The following is a 23,859-nucleotide window of genomic DNA, read 5'->3' on the forward strand; positions in this document are numbered from 1 at the left end:
GAGGATAATCACACCAATTCCACAAGGCATTTGAGAAGATTGAGTAAAATAATGTGATCAATGTCCCTGGTAGTTTGTAGCACATAGAATTGCAGTTACTAAAATCCCTCCTTTTCTGATAAAAATTTTGAGTATTTAGAATATGTTTCCACTTAAAGTGTTCTTAGTCTAAGTTTTCCTGGTTGACATTTGGATAAAATAGGTTACCAATATTGTAGATTACCAAAGCAATCTAAAAAGTAATAAGTGAATTCATTTTTTTTTTAATCCTCGGCCTTCCCTTTTCCCAATTCAGTGTAACTTTTAATAGAGTTATTTAATGCTGGGCGTGGTGGCCTACACTTGTAATCCCCACACTTAGGAGGTGGAGACAGGAGGATCACGCAGGTTCGAAGCCAGCCTCGCTGGCTTAAGGGACCCTTTTTCCAGATAAAAATATAAAATAGGTCTGGGAGTGTAGCCCGGAGGTAGAAAGGTTTCCAGGAACCCTAGTACACCAAAAATAATAAATAAATAAATAAATAAGTAAATAAATAAATAAATAAAATTGTTTAAATTAGCAGCTTAAAAATTCAGAAATGTATTCTTGTGATATGTACTCACCCAAAATTAACATTTGGCTGAAATAATACTACAATATTAATTTAAGTCTCATAAAGTACCTTGAGTGAAGCACAATAAAGACAGGACTTTTGTAATATTTTGCATCTATATTTTAAGTTTATAGGTTGCATACATCTGTCCTTCTATAATATAAGTAGAATTTCTCGTAATTCTTGATCAGTAGCCCCCCCTCAATATAACTCCTCTAAATATCATGTTTTGAGCAGGATTTTAATAATCCTTATGTGGCATATTGTTACTTTGAAGACCCTTCAATGAACCATAGCTCTTATTACTCATGCCCTTGCCTAGTATCTGCTACACTGACTTTGATCTTAGTCTAGAGCTGCTTTGATGAATAAAATTAGGCAGAAGTGATGCTGTATTCTTTCCAGGACAAGCCCCTGAACTGTCCTGGCAGCTACTAGCTTCTCCAGTTTGGAATGCTCCTTCTTGGAACGAAGCTGCTGTGTTATGAGGCAGCTTAAATAGCATGTGGAGAGGTCCACGTGGAAGAAAATTGAGCCAGCAGATCCACTGAGCACACAGTTAGGTTGGTTCATGATTCTAGCTGTGTAGGTATCACAGGCATTTGAGCTTCCAATCCATCCTAGCACCATAGCTTCAGCCACATACCAGAACTGCCCAAGTAATTTGCCATAGTGGGGATGGGTTGCTATATAGTGACAGATAACTGAAATACCTGACTACCAGAAAATAAAACACAGTGCTTATTATCCAATAAACAAAAAAAAGATATCTTTTTTAGACAGATTGCTGAAAATGATGCTTTCGTAACTACTTTAAAGAATAAATGGGAATCTGTAAATATCAATATATATTCACTTCTTAAGATATGTTCCAGAGCTGAGCATGGTGGCACACGCTTTTAATGCCAGCATTTGGAAAGCTGAGACAGGATCGTGGTTCGAAGACAGCCTCATCTACTACTTAATGAGGCCCTTTGCAACTCAGTGAGACCCTTTTTCAAAATAAAGAATAAAAAATAGGGCTGAGAGTGTAGCTCAGAAGTAGAATATCCTGGACTCCATCCCCAGTAACACACACACACACACACACACACACACACACACACACACAAAAGATATGTTTCATTATTTTTAGTTTTTATCTTCTAATATTGCCCCACAGAAAAAAATAATAATAATTTCAGGTACATCTTTGGGGTCATAATATTTTGGGAAAAGCAGAAACTTAAAGTTGGACTAAATAGCATTTTAAATGTTATGAGCTATGCAGTTATGGCAAGTTTTTTTTTTTTGTATATTTGTCCTCAATTTTTTTCAATCCTAAAAGTTAAGGATTTGGGTTATATGAGCTCTAAACTACTTATAATTCTAACATTTTAAGACTGTAATTTATTTTATTACTTAATTTTCAGCCAATAGTATTAACTACCAGTAACACCAAGTTACATTGCTTACAGTCTGTAACATCACACTGGAGAAAACACTCATGATTTCTGGAATAAAGTTTATGTAGAGCCCTGTACCCTTGGAAGAAAGCATTAGCATTAGCTGGGGGCACATATCTTAGTGCCCTTTGTCATCCTCCTCATTCTTGCCAAATCTTGGTAGATAAATAGTCATACCATTTTAAGTTTCTAGCTTTTATGGACCTTAGTTTAGGCTTAACTTGGTATTAAAGAAGGTTAAAATGCATTAAGTCTGTATCATGGAACTTTTCAAGAACTTCAAGTTTAATTATATATAATCAAATAACTTCTTTAGCACATGCCTTGCTAAACAATGCATATCTTACTATAATGCAGAATTCCCTTTGCACATTTTTCTTAGCTACTTAAGTTGACATATATTGTATAATCTTTATGCTTGTATATATTCATTTTGTAACAATAAGTGCTTGAAGATGTATTTTTATTTTTTATTAGGGAATCAGTTCTACTAAAACAATCTCTATTTTTCAAGCATGACATTTTTGGTGGTAAGGATTATTAGTACCTGTGCCAACTATGCTCTTTCTCTTTTTGAGAAATAAGTTTTTTAGCAGAAAGGATTAGTGTTAAATAGTAAGTGGTAAACTTAGTTGTCCATTTTACGTTGATTTGGCTACTCTTAGCTTTGAATTCACCTGTACTCATTTCCAGTAGCATAAATTTTCTGCAGTTTTCCAGTTTCCTCATTGAGGTATAGGAAAGAAGTAAGTACTGAATCATTTGGCTATGAGTATAATTCATTAAGAAAATTTTATTTGGTTCAAGGCTCAGTGCCTAACTTCCTTATTCCCAGTACTTTGGAGGCTGAGATAGGAAGATCAGCCTGGGCAACTTAGCAAGACTCTTTCAAAGTTTAAAAAAAAAAAAATTAAGAGGTATGAGAATGTAGCTCAGTGGTAGAGAATTCATATATTCAATTTTCAGTACTATCTGTATAGATTATATATACATACACACACACATATATATGCCAAATTATAAAGTTAACATGTAAGCAACTTTTTAAAAATATAGTGCATTGTAATTATATATCATATTAAGGTTCAGAGTAAGAGGAACGGAGTCTAAGTTTAAAAAGATTTTTTTTCCTGCCTCTGCAAGTAAACCAAACTATCTTATTAAGGTAGGTGTGTGTGTGTGTGTGTGTGTGTGTGTGTGTGTGTGTGTGTGTGTGTTACTGAGGGTTGAACCCAGAGGCATTCTACCTCTGAGCTACACCCCCAGCCCTATTTTTTATTCTTTATTTTGAAACAGGGTCTCACTAAGTTGCAGAGGACCTCACTAAGTAACAGAGGCTGGTCTTGAACCTGCAATTCTCCTGTCTCTGCCTCCCAAGTGACTGAGATACAAGCATGTGCCACCTTGCCCAGATCAAAGTAGATTACAACTAAAGCAGTAACTGAAGAAATGTCCATCTGGCAGAGTGGCAAGGGTGAGGCCCAGGAAGAAGCAAGGTAGTTTGATGGTTATTGTTGACGTCCTAGTTCAGTTGAATGGAGTAGTAATGGTACTGTTTATTTTATGCTTTATAACTTACATGTTTTATGTATCAAATATTGAATGATAAAGATGATTTGAAATATTCCTGAAATTATTGATTTTTGTACTCTCTTGCTTAAACACACAATTCAGTTATTACCATTTAAAAGTAAAATATTGTAAAAAAAAAAAAAAGTTCTTAATCCTTTAACTAAAGGGTGAACCTTTCTGTGTAAAAAGCCTTGCTCCGGTGGAAAGAGAGTCTGATTTTAGGAAATACTTCCTGATGAGAAACAGCAAAAATAAAGGTAATTGTGGATTTAAGAAAGTTAATCATGGATTTAATGATTATGAAATTACCTGTAGCTTTTAACTATGAAGATGATTGTTTGGCCACAACATAAGCTATTAATTTCTTGAGCCAGGCATGGTGTTGCATGCTTGTAATCCCAGCATTTGGGAGGTTGAGACAGGAGATTGAGGTTTGAGGATAGCCTCAGCTACTACTTAGTGAGGCCCTTTGCAACACAGTGAGACCCTGTTTCAAATAAAGATTAAAAAATAGGGCTGGAGATGTAGCTTGGAGGTAAAATGCCTCTGGGTTCCATTCTCAGTACTGCAAAATAAAAAATAGAAAACTATTAATTTCTTAATTTGTTATGCATCAGTTACTTGGTATCATAGTTTGAACTTGCCATACTTAAGAAACTTGCCTGCTTAAGAAACAGGAATTTATTTCTCACATATTGGAGGTTGTATTCTAATATGAAGGTATAAGCATGTTTGGTTGCCAGTGAAGGCTGTCTTTCTGGCTGCATTCTTGCTTTTGGTTCACCTTGTAGAGAGAAAGCAAGCTCTGTAACTCATGAGGGCACTAATCCCATCATGAGATTCCCACCCTGATAACCTCATCTGAACTTCATTATCTCCCAAAGATCCTATCTCCAAGTATCATCCCATTGAAGATTAGAACTTCAACATATGAATTTAGGGAATATAATTATTTAGTCAGTAATACTTGATTATTTTATATCATTGCCTTTTAAATTTTATTTTAAAAATCATTCAAGAAGTCTACTTATCTCTCCTTTTCCTCCACTTAATTTCTCCTCATTTGTTTTCTCACTTGTTCAATTAAATTAAAATTGCAAATAAAATTTCAAAAAATATTAGACCTTCATAATATGCCTTTTTAAAAAATGTTCAGTAACTGGTAAAAGGCATTTTTCTGTTCTAAGAATGGCATAAGTAGTAAAACTTTAGAAACACAGTGTAAATAACATGGATAATCACTTGAAATGGATATTTGTGTAGCCAAACTAGTACATTTGAAAACAGATTCTCAATGTGAAATGTTTCATATTTTGATTTTCCTCCTGTAAAGATGTTTTAATTTTTAATAATAGTACGGTAATACTCTTTGAATACCATAAAAATGTCCATTAAATAATCTACTTTCAGAGAGGTTCAGTACCTGTTAAAACTGTGAAAAGGGCTGGGGCAGGAGATAGAAACTAGAGATTTCTGCCCCTGGTATCAATTATCTGTTTTACTTGTATGTGTGAATCCAGAATTACCAAGGACTTTACCACTGAATGAACTTTAAGGTTGTAGTATGTCTCCAAAGTCCTAGAGATCTTAACCACATTAATACCAGATAAAGGAATTTATCAGTCTCCTGTTTATTGTTAAAATGACTACCTAGTAGTAATCTAGGGTACAATGCTTCCTTCTACATTATCTATAAATGCCAATCCCAATCTTTGAAGTTTAGAAGTGAAAAACCTAAGATTGCGAATATTCAAAAAGAAATTCATGTAAAGTTTGGGTAGTATGAACATTTTTTTCTCTTAAACTGTGACACAAGCTGCTATCAGACCAGGAAACTTGTTTTCCATAAAGTCTACCAGCTGTTTCTCATTAAATAATGAAAAAAACTAATGGCATACCTTGAGAATACTAAGCATTTTTTTAAATATGCAAACTCTGTTCATTTGCATGTACACATTTCAGTTGTTTTACCAGTTCTGGAAGCTAAGGCTAGAAAAGAAGAACACAAATTATTGGTCATTGAAGAATCCCATGGAGTTTTAACAATGATAATGTTAAGTTAAAGTTAAATTAAGCTGGCACTCTGAGCTTTATTCTCACAAAGGTTACCCTATACAGTTGTCGTTGTTCTTTGTTTCCTTTCGCTTCCTTTTTTATCCCCCCCCCTTTTTTTCCCCTGTGGCACTGTTGAATGAACCCAGGGCTTAGCTACACTCTCACCCCTATTTTAGTTTTTATTTTTGAAACAAGGTCTCACTAAGTTGCTAAGGTTTTGGATTAGTGTAATATGAACTTAATACCCAGTTTAGGGTATCAAACTTTAAGAAAGCATATTGACTAACCAAAGGGTGACTAACCAAAAGGTAATCAAGGAAGGTAGTCGGGACATTATTCTTTATGAAGCCATTGAAGCAGCTGAAAGGGTTCAGTGCAAGAATAAACTGAATGACTCTCTCTTAGAACTGGGAAGCATATTTAATTAAATTTAATTAATTAATTAAAATTTTAATCCTAGGATTCTTAACCACTTTTAGCAGCTTCTTTTTTTAAAGAATCTCACAATTTGGGGGTGATTGTTCTATGGTCTGGTCACACTACCAATATTGATAGAATTCAATGCATGGTGACCTAGCCAGAACCAAGGAGATCCCTGCCCACCAATAGTAATTCTTTTTGCCACACAGGCATACTGGTTCATTTCTTAGCATCCTGTCTATAACCTGATCTCCCTGCCAGAGGAAAAAGAAGGAAGGTAAAATGAGAGTTCAGAACTCAGATTTCCTGGATTTGATCCCTGGATCTGCTATTAACTTTCTATTTTTTTTATTTCTTCATTTGTTCTATGGAGGTAATAGTTTCCAATCTGGGGAGTATGCTGTGTAAACAAGCCAATACAACTAATTTGCTTTGTAGTTTTTTATAGTAGCCTAAGAGTTTAAAAACTTCAAGAAGATTGTATGCTTTTCATTATGGTATTACTTAAAATATCCTTTCAAAGATGGGCCTCACCAGTGAGATATATTTACTTACATGGATTCATGCCCATATTGATTCTCTTTTGATTTGCTTAAATTCTGATCTAAGTATCACTGTGTCAAAGAGCTTCTTAGTTCTTTGCTCCTTAGCTTCTTAGCAGAAATTTAATAAAGCTCTGATTGTGTTTTTTTGTATTTTCCTAGGAATTTTGTCTTAATGGGGGATATAAAAGGGAAATACTGATCTATCTTAACTGAATAGTAGATCCAAATGAGATATATTTTGATATCATAGAGCAAAAATTAACCGGGTGTGGTGGTACATGCCTGTAATCCCAGTACTTGGGATGCTGAGACATGAGGATCACAGGCTCAAGGACAGCCTCAGCAAGTAGTGAGACTCAACAACTTAGCAAGACACTGTTTCAAAATAAAAAATAAAATAGGGCTGAGGGTGTAGCTCAGTGATAGAATGCCCCTGAAATAAATTCTCAGTAACACACACACACACACACACACACACACACACACACACACACGATAGAGCAAAAATTGATCTACTTAAATAACCATTTGTAGGCAATTGGCAAATAATTATGGTACAATCACACAATAGAAATACTATATAGTGATTACAAAGACAGACTTCTTTGGAGTAAATACTAAGAAGAAAAAAGAAAATTGCAGAAGAATATAATACAGTCCTATTTGCAGGACCAAAATAGCAACAACATGAACCTGAGGAGTCAGCACAGTAGCATGCACCTGTAATCCCAGCTGCTTTGAGAGACTGAGGCAGGAGGATTGCAAATTTGACACCAGCCTGAGCAACTTTGTGAGACCCTGTCTCAAAATAAAATAAAAATGCTGGGGCTGTATCTCAGCAGGTTTGAGGTCCTTGGTTTAATCCGAGTACTGCAAACAAAACAAAACAAAACCTCAAGACAAATATAGATTCATAGACATCAGGAAATCTTTCAAATGATACTTTAAAACTGTAAACAGTGATTACCTTTGAGGAAGTGTCATGTTGTACTATTTGAAGAAATGTAATTTTTTTTTTTTTTTGTGGTACAAAGGATTGAACCCAGGGGCATTCTACCTCCAAGCTATGCTTCGAGCCCTATTTTTTATTCTTTGGTTTGAAACAGTTCTACTAAATAGAGGAGAGCCTCACTAAGTAGCTGAGTCTGGCCAAAAAACTGTCATTCTCCTGTTTCAGCCTCCCAAGTACTGGGATTACTAGCCAGTAGCACCATACCCAGCTGAAATGTACTAATTTTAAAATTTAAAAAGAAGCTCTATTGAGGAAAAAATGTTAATAAGTATGAAGTAATTGCTACTTAAGACTAATTAAAACTGATAAAATGGTATATAGTACCTCATTTTTGAAGCCTTATTTTGAAGCATGTTTTAATGTCTGAAAAAAGGAACTTTTATGTGATAATGGCTTTTGTGTTCATTTATATTTATATATCATTTTCAAAGAGAAACGGGAGCTTAGGGATATATTATAATCCTATTTGTATGACAAAGCATTATAAAAATTATATAGATTATATCAGACTCATGAGTTCATAGAGCTAGTACTTGGAAAACTCATGGTTCATTGAGCAAATGTATCTCTAAAAGTAGACTATCCAAATATGTCAGCTGGTATGGTACTCAAAAGTACATAGTACTACACGTGAAATACTGTTGTCAGAAATTTCATTTGAAGAATGAAAGTTAAATTCCATTTTACAAGCAGTATCAATGTAGCTGTAAGTTAATCATACAAGAAAGAAAATAGATCATCTAGAACTTTCTTCAGCAAGTCTTTTTTTTTTTCTTCTTCTTATTAAGTTGTGTTTTGGTGACATTGGAGGATTGAAACCAGGGGTATGCTACCTCTGAATTTCAGCCCAGTTCCATTTTATTTTATTTTTTGAAATAGAGTATTGCTAAGTTGCTGAAGGCCTCACTAAGTTGCTAAAGTCCTTCTTTATCAGCCTTCCAAGTTCTAGTCCATGCCTGGCTTGACAGATTAGTTTTCTGAAAAACTGAAAAATAAGGATCGATGAAGACCATTGTAGATTCTAGAAACTTAAAGGTACAAAAACAAATGTATTGTTCTTGATTTCACAAACTTTTTTTTTTCTGTACTGGGGATGGAACCAAGGGGCATTCTACCTCCGAGCTCTACCCCCAGCCCTATTTCTTATTCTTTATTTTGAAACAGGGTCTCAATGAGTTGTAAAGGGCCTCACTAAGTAGCTGAGGCTGTCTGCGAACCACGATCCTCCTATCTCAGCCTCCCAAATGCTAAGATTACAAGCATACATCACCATGCTTGGCTGATAAAATTGATTTTTAAAAGACAATTTTTGAAACAGAAAATTTTAATATTGACATGGACATTAGGTAATAATAAGGTATTGCCTTATTATTATATTAATATTGAAGCTTTGAAAGAAAATTTTCATAACACTTAGAGACACCTATAGAATATACAGAGGTACATTGTCACAGTATCTTGAATTAGCCTCAGAATATTTCCAGAGGAAAAGTAAGACAAAAGAGATAGGAGAAGCCAGTGTAACAAAATCTTACTAATTAATGGTTGTTGAATCTAGCAGAAAAGTATGTAACTGTTTTGTGTGTGTAGGGGAGTATGTGCTGGGGATTGAACCTCGGGGCATTCTATTTCTTAACTACAGCCACAACCCTATTTTTATTTATTTGGAAACAGGGCCTTGCTAAAGTGCTAATGGCCTTGCTAAATTGCTGAGGCTAGCTTGAATCCTGCAATCCTCCTGTCTCAGCCTCCCAGTTACGGGGAATACAGGCACATTCCACCATACCTGTCATGGTGTTTTATACTTCTTAAACTTATTCTTAATAAAGCAAAGAGTTTTGTACTCGTAATCATCAAACAAGAGTCTGTTCAAGACTTTGAATAGTATACTTTATGCTGAGCTTGTGTAAAAATGAGAAAGACTACACTTGAGTCTTTTGAAGAAACAAAATTAACATATTTTATTATCTTTAAGCCAACTTTTCTTTATAGGATTCTTCTCCTAAGTTGGTAAAGGAATAGGTGCTCTTCAGCATGCAGATATACACATGCACACACGATTTTCTGACTCAGGGTGACTCTAGAAACAGAAGCTCATTAGCATTTACCCTGGCTAGTTGGATGGCTATCTCATTTTGCCTGACATAAGTGCGAAAGTCCTGGGCAAACAAGGACAAGTTGATCACCACAATTTGAAAAGCCTGAGAGAATTTTAATCTAGGACAAACAATCCTCATTTTAAAGAAAAACAAAAGACTACTATATATCATGGATTAGATAGCTGTCTGGTGACTTATAGTTTCACAGTTCCTGAGGAATACATTAGAAATCACATATGCCTGTGTTGAAATATCAGTATATCTTTTATACAGATTTGAAGTCAAAGTCATTATGTTGGATTATCCATGTTCTCTGTTTCTTTTAGTAATTTAAATCAGAAGTTGAAAATAATTTTTGTTAATTCCTTTTTAAAAAATACCCTACTATATATGAGGTTTGCTATGCTTTAGAAACATAAAATTAAGATATATTCTTTGTTGTTAGTGAATTTGTAGTGGATTAGAAGAGACAGACAAATAACTACTTTATTTTTCTAACAAGTATTACAGTAAAGTATTGTGGTAAGTTGTTTTAAGAACAATGTTGGCGTGTGTGTGTGTGTGTGTGTGTGTGTGTGTGTGTGTGCATTGCAAAAGTATTGTCCAACAGCAGAACAAGAGGAAAAGAGATCATTATTTGAAGTATTTTCAGTCTCATTTTAAAATCTTATTTAAGGAAAGAAACAAAGTTTATGCTTTATTTTTTAATTTTTGTTTTTTTTATTGGTACATTGTAATCATACATCTTAATGAAGTACAAGATGGTAGAGGCATACCTGCACATATCACTTACTTAGCCCTTCCCCAATTACCACCCCCATTCTCTCCTCCTCTCTCTCCTTCTCATGTTTGGCTTAGTGATTGACTTTGATATGTTTGTGAATAAACATCATGTACATTTTTCTCTTCCTCCATTTCACAACTCCCAATTAGTTCCCCTTATTTGCTCATCAGTGGTTTCTCCTGGATTTCCTTCCATGACCCTTTTTCTCCCTAACTCCCACATATTAGGGAGAGTATCCAATTTCTTCCTTTTTGTGACTGACTAATCTCACTTAGCATAATGTTCTCCAGTTCCATCCATTTTCCTGTAAATGATGTAATTTTGTTCTTTATGGCTGAGTAAAATCTATTTACTTTATAAAAATAGAATAATAAGTGTCTTAAAGTAATAACTTTTATGTATTATGCTTTTTGGTAAAAGTGTTATTGAGGTCTGGCTATTTTTTTTGTGTGACATTCAACTTGAAAAGCTTCTCCAGAATTATTAGAACAAGAAATCTGTTTCTCTGTACCCAGTAGTCATTTGTGACATGGCAATATATTTTTCCTGTTAAAATGTAAATACTAAAATTCCATTGGAATTGGATGTGTAATAATACATCTAGGCATATTGATAGTTGTCATGATTTCTTTGTTCAGTGTAAAGAGAGGTTGTAAATATTAAATGTTTAATTCTAGACATAACAAGATATAGATTTTCTAAAGTTAAATTGTGTACTTAGGATAATTTTTTACTTTTGACATGAATTCTCAGGAATATTTTTGCCTTTTGTTATTATAGTATTCGTTGGATTTATTAAGAAATGTGTGAAGTTTAAGTTAGAAAAGATTTTGTTACTAGCTTTTCATTTTGTTCCAAAGGTACTTCGCTTAGTATACTCTAATTATTAATGATTCGATCTATCTAATAATTATGGCATGTGAGCTATATATTGTGTAGAATACAGTAAACAAGAGTGTATAGAAAAGGATAAGGTCAGAAAGTGGGTAATATAGATTTTCTTGGCTTTCTAGGTCATTATAAAAATGCTTTTACTTACAGTGTGAGGGAGAACCACTGTGAGATTGTGATTAGAGAACTGGCCATAAAGTTTTCCCCCTGTCTTCAGTTTTAATTTTTTATGCCTTTATTGGTGCATTATAGTCTCATATCATAATGTAGACCTTTCTTCAGCGTATGTATTTGGCCCCTTTGTCAAAGATCATTAACTATAAATGTATGGGTTTGTTTCTCTGTCTTCTGTTCCATTTGTCTATGTGCCTGACCAATACCATGTTGTTTTAATTACAATAGCTCTGTAGTATAATTTGAAGTCAGGAATTGTGATGCTTCCTACATGGTTCTTATTGGTGAGAATTGCATTGGCTATTTTGGGTCTTTTGTTCCTCCATATGAAATTTATTACTGATTTTTCTAGGTTTCTGAGGAATGACATTGGTGTTTGGATAGGGATTGTACTGATTCTGTACATCACTTTTAGTAGAATGGCCATTTTTATGTTATTTATTCTGCCTATCTAAAAGTAAGGGAGATCTTTCCATCTTCCAAGGTCTTCTTCAATTTCTTTCTTTAGTGTGTTATAATTTTCATTGTAGAGGTCTTTTACCTCTTTGGTTAGGTTTATTTTTAGGTGTTTTATTGGTTTTGAGGTTATTGTGAATGGAATTGCTTTCTGTATTTCTTTCTCCATGGATTCATGGTTGGCAAATAGGAAAGGTACTGATTTCTTTAGGTTGATTTTGTATCCCAATACTTTACTTAATTGGCTGATCAGCTCCAGTAGTCTTTTGGATGAGCTTTTGGATCTTATATATAAAGGATCGTGTCATCTATAAAGATAATTTTTTTTAATTTGAATTCCTTTGATATACTTCTTCTGTCTTACTGCTCTGGCTTTTGTAAAGGAGTGGTGATAGTGGACATCCTAGTCTTGTTCCTGATGTTAAAGGGAATACTTGCATTTTTCCCTGTTCTATATGATGTTGGCTTTGGGGTTATTGTATATTGCTTTAATGATGTTGAGGTACATTCCTTTTATTCCAACTTTCTGCAATATTTTTGTTTTGTTTTTGTGGTACTGAGCATGGAACCCAAAGGCATTCTACCTCTGAGCTACACCCCCAGCCCTATTTTTTATTCCTTATTTTGAAACAGGTCTCACTGAGTTGCAAAGGACCTCATTAAGTATCTGGGGCTGTCCGCAAACTGGGATCCTCCTGTGTCAGCCTCCTAAATGCTGGGATTACAAGTTTGTGCCACCACACCCAACTTCTACAGTGTTTTTAACATGAATGGGTGTTGGGTCTTTTCGAATGTTTTTTCAGCATCTATTGATATGATCATGTGATTTTTTGTTGTTGTTCTCAGTTCTATTTATTTAAATAACATGTATCTTTTTTTATGTGGATCATATTGAAAATGGCATACATTCAGACTGTGCTTGGTGCTCTCTCCTCCTGCCACTTCCCTTTCCCCCCTCCCAAGAGTGAGTGTCCAGGTTAACCATACTACATTCATACTTTTATACATTTTCGAATGTAGTTCCTCCATTGATCAACCTCAATTTTCTTCCTCTCTTACCCTTTCATTCTAGCTTTGATGAGGTTTTCTCTCCATTATCTGGAGTTCCTCTCGTATTCCTAATACTCCCTAGTTTGGGCATATTAGAGAAAACATATGTTCCATAAGTTTGGGCATATTAGAGAACATATGTCCCTTCTCTTTCTGTGCTTGGCTGACCTCAGTTAACATAACCTTCCCCAGATCTTTTCATCTTCCTGCGAATGACATGATTTTGTTCTTCTTTATAGCTGAGTAGAATTCAATTGTGTGTATATCTCATAATTTTGCAGTCCATCTGTTGATGGAAACTTAACTTGGTTCCATATTTTGGCTATTATGAATTGTTCTGCTATGAACATGAATATGCATATGTTACTGTAGTTCTCTCATTTCAACCCCTTTGGAAAAATACCCAGGAAGATGTTCAGCATTATTAGCCATCAGGGAGATGCAAATCAAAACTACATTGAGATTTCATCTAATCCCAATCCGAGTGGCAAGCATAAAGAAATCAAATAACAAATGCTGGCGAGGAAGTAGGGAAAAGGGAACTCTTTTACACTGTTGGTGGGAGTGCAAACTAGTTCATCCGCTATAGAGATCAGTATCGAGATTCCTTAGAAAACTGGGAATGAATCCACCATATGATCCGCTATACCATTCCTGTGAATAACATGTATTGACTTGCATATATTGCACTAGCCTTGCTTTCCTGGGATGAAACCAACTTGGTCATGGTGTACAATTGTCTTGATAGGGCTTTATATGTGCAAAGCTAGTATTTTGTTTAGAATTTTACATATGGGTTTATTGATGATATTAGTCTGTCTGTAATTTTCTTTTCTTCAGATATCTTTATTTGATTTTGGTATTAATGTAATACTGGCCTCATAGAAGGAGTTTGGAAGAATACCATCTCTTTCAATTTTATGCAACAAGTTGTGGAGTATTGGGTTTAGTTTGTCTCTAAAAGTTTTTAAAACTTGGAAACCCATCTGGACCCAGGATTTTCTTTGATGGCAGAATTTTTAGTGCTTTTTCTATTTCTTTGCTTGCTATTGGTCAGTTTACATTTTCTGTATCTTCTTGGTTCAGTTTAGGTAGGTTTTATGTGCTTAGAAATTTGTCAATTTCTTCCATTTTTCCAGTTTATTGGAATATAAATTTCCAAAATAGTTTCTGATGATTCTCTGAATTTCCCCATCTCTGGTTATGTCTCCTTTTTTATTTCTGATTTTAATACTTTGAGTTGATTCTCTCTTTCTTTTGGTTAGGTTGGCTCAGGATTTGTCAATCTTGTTAATCGTTTCAAAAAACTAGCTTTTTGTTTTGTCAATCCTTTGTATTTTTTATTTTCTATTTTATTTATTTCTACTCCAGTGTTCATTATTTCCTGCCTTCTGCTGGCTTTGAGATTAGACTGTCGTTCTTAGGGTCTCCCTCAATCTTGTACACTACGTTGAATCACTGATTTTTATTTTCATTTCTCAAAATTATATACTTCCTTTGTTTTCTCTACCTTTTTTGTTTCCTCAGCTTTTGTCTTTTTTGACAAAAATAATTTGCATTTCATTTAGGGACTTGTTTTTGAGGAATAAGAATATCTCTAAGAGAAAAGTATTGTGCTTTTCTTAGTTACTACACTATTCCTAGAATTTAATATACTCTCAGATGCATGGTAGATGCTAAGATACTTTATATGAATGCCTGAACCTCTTCTTATCCTGTATTTATAACTCAAGGTCTCTGACATTACCACTATAGTATCATATAGACACTTTAAATTGTATATACCTAAATCTCCAATTCTTTCCCTTGGGGTTTCTTCTCTTCTCCTTTCCTTGGTTCTTTTCTTCATCATTGTCATGTTCAAACTGGAAAGTACTATATCCTTCAATATCTACATCAGTCAGTTATCATTCTATCAATTCTGCTTCCTAATTGTTTTTGAAACTCTTTACTGAGGTTCATTTTTTTCACAGCCACTTTATTTCAGATTTTCTATCACTTTCTGCCTTGTTAGTTAGAGCCTCCTAGTTTATCTGAATTAAATAAATTTCAAGCTTAAAAACTAAATATATAGCCGGGCGTGGTGGCGCACGCTTGTAATCCTCGCGCTTGGGAGGCAGAGACAGGAGGATCGCTCTGGTTCGGAGCCAGCCTCGCTGGCTTAAGAGATCCTGTTTCCACATAAAAAAAAAAGTAAAAAATAGGTCTGGGAGTGTAGCCCAAGGGAGTGTATCCCAGAGGTAGAAGGGCTTCCAGGAACCCCAGTACCACCAAAAAAAACCCCTAAAAACTAAATATATAACCATTTTTAAGCATTATAAACATTATAAATGGGAATCTGGAAATTCGATGATTTTTCTTACATTTTGCCCTTTAAAAAAATGATTCAGCCGGGCGTGGTGGCGCACGCTTGTAATCCCGCGCTTGGGAGGCGGAGACAGGAGGATCGCGCAGGTTCGAAGCCAGCCGCGCTGGTGTAAGAGACCCTGTCTCAAAAATATAAAATAGGTCTGGGAGTGTAGCCCAGAGGTAGAAGGGCTTCCAGGAACCCCAGAACCACCAAAAAAAAAAAAAAAAAAAGATTCATATGTGTATATTTTCATTCATTTAGGGAATTTGTTCATTTTCAGAAGTAAAATGCATTGAATCAATTCTATATGAATAAAATTATTTAAGACATTTTATTAAAAGAAAAATCTTGCTGGGTGTGGTGGCACATGCTTGTAATCTCAGTATTTGAGTGGCTGAGATACTAGGATCATGGTTCGTGGCCAGCCTCAGTTACTTAGGCCCTCTGCAACTTCGTGAGACCTTGTTTCAAAATAAAGAATAAGAAATAGGACTCAGGAATAGCCTGGAGGTAGAATGCCCCTGAGTTCCATCCCCAGTACCACAAAAGTGAGCCAAGATGGTGTAAAAAAGACTAGATTTACCTTTTTTCCAGAAATAGCTTTAAAAAAAAAAAAACAGACAAAATAGACAAAATATATAAAAAAAATAGTTTTCAGACATTGAGCATTAAGCAGTCCATGGCAATGATCCCTCAAAAAAGGCAACAAATTGCTAGGCGTGGTGAAGCACACTTGTAATCCCTGTGCTTGGGAGGCGGAGACAGGAGGATCGAGCAGGTTCAAAGCCAGCCTCCCTGGTTTAAGAGACCCTGTTTCCAAATAAAATATTAAATTTAAGTCTGGGAGTGTAGCCTGGTGGTAGAAGGGTTCCATCCCCAGTACCACTTAAAAAAAAAAAAAGGCAACAAATAAGGTGAGCTGCATATATTTGCTGTACTTTACCTCCTAGAAAGAATTCCCAGGTCTAAATGCAGATCTTGATGTGAGGAAAATGTGGGAGACCATGGTGGTGAACAAGCACAGGATCCCTTACAGTTTTCAGATAGGACTGATTAACACATATATGTGGAAACCTCTGAAGTGATTACAGTCCTGGGATTTTTGTTGCTGAAACAATGCAAGATATAAGACAGAGAAGCAGCAAAAATATCTTTGGAAAATGAAGATAAAGTAAGAGTATTAGAAGTAGTACACAAATTTTACTTCTTTTTTATATATGGTATTTTGTATTTTAAAAGTGTTTATGTATGTGCAAAAGCTTTATTTCCAGAAGTTATTGAGGTAGGATGGATGATTTTATTGCTATTTTACACATGAAGAAGCTGAGACACATAGTATGGCTTTCATATTCAGAATTCTCCTAATTTATTTCATCTCCTCATTGATAACTGTGTATTGTTTAAAATATTTTTAAACTTAAAGATTTTGAGAATACATAAAACTTATGGAATATTTCAAGAGAAGTAATAGCACAGTATGTAGTAATTCTTTTGTATCTTGAGATTTGGAATAGGTGATGAAAGTAAATTACAAGTCTTGTTAAATCTCAAGATACACTAAAAATGAAAGAGAATACATTAAAGTATATTAGAGCCTTATGAAAAACTATTATAGTATTTAAACTTTAAATGGACAAAGAGAAAATTATCATCATTGTAGAGTAGTTTTTAATTAAAATGAAGTTATTTTTGATTTTTTTAAAAACGATGGAAAGTTTGACTACTTTAATTTTTAAAATTTAGGAGAGAGCCTCTTAATAGCTTGGTTCATATTAAAATGTGGTAGGATTTAGTTAGGAAGAAACCATACTTTTCTCTTGTATTTATACTGTATTTGTGGTACAAAAAAATAGAAGATTAAAGCCACACATGGTGGCGCACGCTAGTAATCTCAGCATTCGGGAGGCTGAGACCAAAGGATCACGGTTCATGTACAGCCTCAGCTACTTAGTGAGGCCCTCTTCAACTTAGTGAGACCCTGTTTCAAGATAAAGAATTAAAAAATAGGGCAGGGGGTATAGCTCGGAGGTCGTATGCCCCTGGGTTCCATCCCTATACCCCCCCAAAAAAATAGAAGATTAAATACTACCTTTTCATATTTCATTACATTCATGTATTAAATTAGTTTTGAGCCATATTAAATGAATAATGCCCTTTTGGCTTCCACTCAAGTTTCTTCAAATCATTTTTTTGGGATGCTAATTCAGTCTTTCCTACTAAAGAAATTTTGCAAATTAGATCTTTAGATAACATAGATAACGTTTTATGATAGAATTGGGATTTAAAAGTTAAAAGTGTGGAAGGACAGGGACTTAAATGGAATAAAGAAGAATGTTTCCATTTATAACGAGAATGATTCCTGATATGACTTCCCAGGAGAAAAATAATGGTTCATATTGGAAAAAAAAAGAGGTAAACATAGGGTAGGTGTTGATCACTGAAGGCCTTGAGAAACAGCCATGAAACATAGATGGATGGTGTCTTAGTACATTTTTTGTTGCTAGAGCAAAATACCTGACTCTAGGTTATATAGAAAGACAAGATTATTTGGCTCATAATTCTTCTGGACAGAAGGTCCTAACACGAACAGTGGTATCCCATGGCAGAAGCATGAGTGTGTGTACGTGTGTATATGTATATGGAGAGGGGGTATTGAGACCACATGGAGAGAGAAGAAGAGATTGAGCTGAGACAGCCATACTTGCTTTATAATAGCCTGTTCTTTTGATAACGAATTCAGTCCATCCAGAGCAGTAAGTCATTTCTACAAAAAAAAAGTCTCCTCTTAAAGGCTCCATCATTTCTTGACTCTGTTGCATTGGGAACCAATGAGTTTTTGGTATAGACAGCCCAAATTTAAACCATAGCAGGTGGCCATAATGTTAGGATTTTCAGCCAAGTACAGTGAACTATGTCTCATCCAGGTATAAAATGTGGATTTGGGGCATTTCAACCTGATATTTTTTATTATTAACTTACGTAGTATTTAAATCTAAATAAACATGGATTAAATAGAAGTTTTATTTAAATCTAAAGAGATGTTTTGTTTTGTTTTGTTTTTTCCTTTTTAGTCTACTCCTTTACACCTAGCAGCGGGCTATAACAGAGTTCGGATAGTTCAACTTCTTCTTCAGCATGGTGCTGATGTTCATGCAAAAGATAAAGGGTAGGTATATTAATCTATTTCTTTTTAATGATTTATTGTATGGATTATTATGCTTTTTTTGATCAGATGGCATTCTAAAATTCTAAGCTCAAAGAAATCATATCCCATTCATTAAGAATGTTAACAACTTTGATTTCAGATTTTATTTTCATGTACTTATGAAGATTCTCATAATAATTTCCTAAATCAGTTAATTTTATTGCAGTTCTATTATTTGAAGCTAAATTTTATGTCATTGCAATAATTATTTTTCAACTCTTAAGTTGCATTTCAGAAAGATAAAACAAATTAAAATCTAATTTAATAGATTCTATAATCTATTAGTAGCATAGCTAATAGCATAGCTATCATATTCATCAGGTACTAAAGGGTTATCTCTGATTAATAAACCAAAATCATAACTACATAATATTCTAATTTGTAAGGGGAGGGGGATTCTGATGCAGTCTTAGACATCTAAACTGAGAAGACCCAGAAGGTCCTTATGAAGGTTGATATGGGCAGAGAAAGGCTGGGAACCAAGAAAGTAGTTATGTCGTTGATTTTATGAGTAGGTGAATTTTGGAAAACTTTGTGCCAGTTTCCTATCTGGCCTCTAGGGATATTTGAATATGGGCTTGCTATCCTATAGGAAGGGCTAACATTTCTCATTATCTCACCTTAAGATCTAAAAGGTAAATGACTACTCAAGCAAGGTAAATTATACTTTTGTTATTTACAACATAAAAAAGAGATGCCTTGAAGAGGGGTTTCTTTCATTTTATTATTATTATTATTATTATTATTATTATTATTATTATTATTATTATTATTTGGTGGTATCGGGGTTCCTGGAAGCCCTTCTACCTCCGGGCTACACTCCCAGACCTATTTTATACTTTTTTATTTAGAAACAGGGTCTCTTAAGCCAGCGCGGCTGGCTTCGAACCTGCGTGATCCTCCTGTCTCCACCTCCCAAGCGTGGGGATTACAAGCGTGCGCCACCACGCCCGGCGGTTTCTTTCATTTTTGCCCCCTTTTATGTTAGGAAAAAGAAATGAACTTGGTTCTTAAAGGCACTTATAAGAAGAAGAATTAATGCATTTATCTACTTTTCTCGGTGCTGTTTCTCCCTTGCCTGTACCACTTTTGTGCCATATGTGTATGGTCTCTCAATAGTTTAGGAACATAGATCCCTGATGCTTTTATACATATTTATTTTCCTGTACATGTTTAAAAACAGATGGGAAGTACACCACAAAAACGTTTCTGTTTTTACTCAGAATATTTTGATATGCAAGTTTCAAGTTTGGATATTTAATTTTTATTCAGGAAATCACCATGAAAATGAATTAAAATGTTAGCATTTAACTCACTACCAGTAAACATTTCTTGTAAATAATTGATATATAGGGCATACAATTATCAAATAGCATATAAGTATCTTTTACCTAACTGTTCTTCTTATTGATGTTTTTATCATTCTCTTTAAGGATTATACAGAAAATAAACTCAAAAAAATAAATATGAAAGATCCTAACATAGCCATGCTTTGAATTCTATATTAAGTATATTAAAATGTTTTAATATAATTTTGTTGAGATTCACTAGGTTTTGTTTCTGAGCACTTCATAGATAAGGGACGGTTTGATGTGTAGAATTTGTGTTTTCTTTTGCCTCTTTCCATCTAGTGGACTTGTGCCTCTTCATAACGCATGTTCCTATGGGCACTATGAAGTTACGGAACTACTGTTAAAGGTAAAAAAAAAAGCCAAAATATGCTTTTCTTTATACATGCCACTTTGTGTGTTTTTGAACAATAAGAGTTTTTCACTATTTGTATACTTTAATTGGTGCATTACAGTCTCGCATCATAATGTGGTTCATACTGATGGTGATGTACATGCACACAGCACTCGATGAGCTTTCCTAACTCCCTCCCCAACCCTCTTCCCTTATATGCAACTGAGATAGGCATTGGTATTCTTAAATATGTACAGAATGTCACTTGAAGTGACTCCTTCATTGATCCTTCCTCTTACTCCCCCGCTACTGGAGTTTCTCTACCATTATCTAAAATGCCTCTTATGAGAGGAAACATGTGGCTGGCTAATAATATTTTTAAATCTCTTAAAAACTGAAATTAAAACAATCACTTTTTTAAAGTTATAACTAAAATTATAGTGAAATAAATGCTTTCTGAGTTTGATTTCCCCAGTGAAGTGCTTTCTGATCTAAAACATTTTTCTTGATACAGCATGGAGCTTGTGTTAATGCTATGGATCTCTGGCAGTTCACCCCACTACACGAGGCTGCTTCTAAAAATCGTGTAGAGGTCTGCTCTTTGTTACTTAGCCATGGTGCTGATCCTACGTTAGTCAACTGTCATGGCAAAAGTGCTGTGGATATGGCTCCAACTCCTGAGCTTCGAGAGAGATTGACTTGTACGTATTTCTATCCTGGAATCAATATTGCTAGTTATAAATTGAAATATTTTACTTCTATTTAGTTTTTACAGCTAATATGTTGTCTAATTTAGATAAACCTTCCATGTTTACAAATTTACCTACAAGTTTATAATCCTCATTTCTAATTATATTTCATGAACTCAACAGGAATCTTAGATATATACAGTATATTTATATTTTTCAAGTTTAATTTTTATTCATATACTTAGGCTCTTTATTTTTAAATTATTTTTTATTTTTATGTGGATCATATTGAAAATGGCATACATTCAGATAGTTCTTGGCGCCCCCCCACCCACTTCCCTTTTCCCCCCACAATGAGTGTCCAGGTTGACCGTGCCACATTCATACCTTTACACATATTCAAATATAGCCCGTTTTTTTTTAGGCTAATAAGGATGAGTCAGTCAACCAGTATTTATTGAATACTTTCTACACATAGTAGTGTACAGACCAGAACAAACCTGTTAGCTCATAGAATTTATATTCATATATTGGCAGTAATACATGATATCTAACATCAAGCACTCATTTTTCCCCTAGCTCTGCAAAGTTGCACTATCCTATTTTTATATATTATGTGTGTCATGGCCAAAGAATAATCATTCACCCAAATGTGAGATAAGATTTATGATTTGATAGAGAAGATCTTCTCAAATGCTAAAATATATTACCCACATATATGTATATATGAATATATTTTTAAATAAATTTTTGTATTAGTTTTAGATATACAGAAATTTATGAAGGTAGTCTAGAGAGGGTTTATTTTTTTTTTTTTCCTTTGGTGGTACTGGGGTTCCTGGAAACCGTTCTACCCCTGGGCTACACTCCCAGACCTATTTTATATATATATTTTTAAAATTTGGAAACCAGGTCTCTTAAGCCAGAGAGCCTGGCTTCGAACCTGCGTGATCCTCCTATCTCTGCCTCCCAAGCACGGGGATTACAAACATTCGCCACCACACCTGGCTGTATAGAGTTTTCATATGCCCCATACCCAAGTTCTTGTATTATTAGCATTTTATATTAGTATGGTACATTTATCATAATTAGTAAGCCAATATTGATAACATTATTAACTAACGCCCATAATCTATTTAGATCCATCAGTTCTGCCTAAGGCCCTTTTCTGTCTAGAATCTCACCCAGTATGTCACATTACATATTGTTGTTATATCCAGTACTGATCTATATTTAATTCAACATGTGGGAATTTCAAGTTTTTTTTGCGTATAATTACAACTTTTTAATTTTTTTATTGGTGCACTATAGTTATACATCTTAATGGGTTAAAAGATGGTAGAGGCATACATGTACAAATCATTCATTTAGCATTTACCTGATTCCCTTCCCCCTCCCTGCTTCTCATGGTTGGCTCACCTATCTAATTTTTATTTTGTGTAGTGGTCTGTATTTTTTTCTTATATCTAGTATTCTAAATCAGAAACCTAGCTGGTGCACACTTGTAATCCCAGTGTTTGGAAGGCTGAAACAGGAGGATTGTGGTTCGCGGACAGCCTCAGCTACTTAGTGAGGCCCTTTGCAAATCAGCGAGACCCAGTTTCAAGATAAAGAATAAAAAATATGGCTGGGGGTTAATAATAATAATAATAATAATAATAATAATAATAATAATAATAAAATAGCTTGGAGGTAGAATGCCTCTGGCTTCCATCCCCAGTACTGCAAACAAACAAACAAACAAACAAAAAACAAACAGAAACCACCTAAGAAAATCTTTGCTAAGTGATAAGAAAAAAATGTAATAAAAATGGTGCTGGTATAATTTTATTTAAACAGGTTTTAAACTAGTTTATGTTAAATAGGAAGAAGTTGTTGCAATTTTTATCTTAAGTGGAAATTTAAATTTATTTTGGTTTTCAAATAAGTAACATCTTAGTGCTAGATGATGAGACTACCACAGTAAATAGGATATTGATGATATGTCTTGTGATAAAGCTAAATGCAATGCTGTGGACTTCAGCTCTTAGTTAGGAATCCTAACACAATAATGAGGAAGGTCAGGAAAAAAGTAAACTAAGACATTGAACAATGAGCAGTAATAAATAAGACATGCTGTATTATGCACAGGTGTCTATGTGTCTCTCCTATCTTTTGAGAGAAAAATGTGATGGGACTCTCAGAAGACATGAGAGAGGAAAAAGAAAAAGAAAATTGTTATGTAATATATTATCGTATACCACTTGCATCTTTTTCTTTTCTTTTTTGGTTAATAAGATGGTATATTAAAACGTAAACCAAATTTGTAAACTGGAAAATAAGACTGTGTGCTTAATAATGTGTGCTTAATAAAAAAAGATTGCTAAATTTTTATTTATATACTTAATTTAGATTTTTAAAATTTTTCTTAATTATGAAAATAATAGATGTCCCAGCATCCTATATATAGGACACCTATAAAATTAACCTTGATTTAAGTTTTTCTAAGTATTCTAAATATAGAACACCAAGACATAATTGATTAACAGCTCTTTGAAATTTTTTCAAACTGTAGTTTTCCCATATTTCAATTCTTCTTTCCTCTGTTAAATAGTCACTCTAAATTTCTATTTTTTTTCTTTTTTTCATTTTCTTGGTAGTACTGGAAATTGAATCCAGAGGCACTCTACTTCTGAGCTATATCCCCAGCCTATTTTATTTTTTAATTTGTTGCTAAGGCTGAATTCGAATCTATAATTCTCTTGCCTCAGCCTCGCAAGTACTGGGATTACAAATATGTGCCACCACACCTGGCTTATATGCCTTTTTTTTATTCCATTACTTGTATTCACTTGTG

General features: G+C 34.2%; 1 protein-coding gene across 1 annotated transcript in view; it reads left to right on the plus strand.

Annotated features, from left to right (window-relative positions):
• The window catches only part of TNKS (tankyrase), a gene marked incomplete at both ends in the record, with an annotated part of 203,175 nt that overhangs the window by 104,228 nt on the left and 75,088 nt on the right, over positions 1 to 23,859 (plus strand). Inside the window, 3 exons of the mRNA XM_080710638.1 lie at positions 18,518 to 18,612; positions 20,283 to 20,349; positions 20,849 to 21,035. Coding sequence (XP_080566764.1) covers positions 18,518 to 18,612; positions 20,283 to 20,349; positions 20,849 to 21,035 — 349 coding nt within the window. The remainder of the gene's footprint in view (positions 1 to 18,517; positions 18,613 to 20,282; positions 20,350 to 20,848; positions 21,036 to 23,859) is intronic.

This window comes from Muscardinus avellanarius (assembly GCF_963383645.1).
Source record: "Muscardinus avellanarius genome assembly, chromosome: 14".
In the NCBI taxonomy this organism is placed as follows: domain Eukaryota; kingdom Metazoa; phylum Chordata; class Mammalia; order Rodentia; family Gliridae; genus Muscardinus; species Muscardinus avellanarius.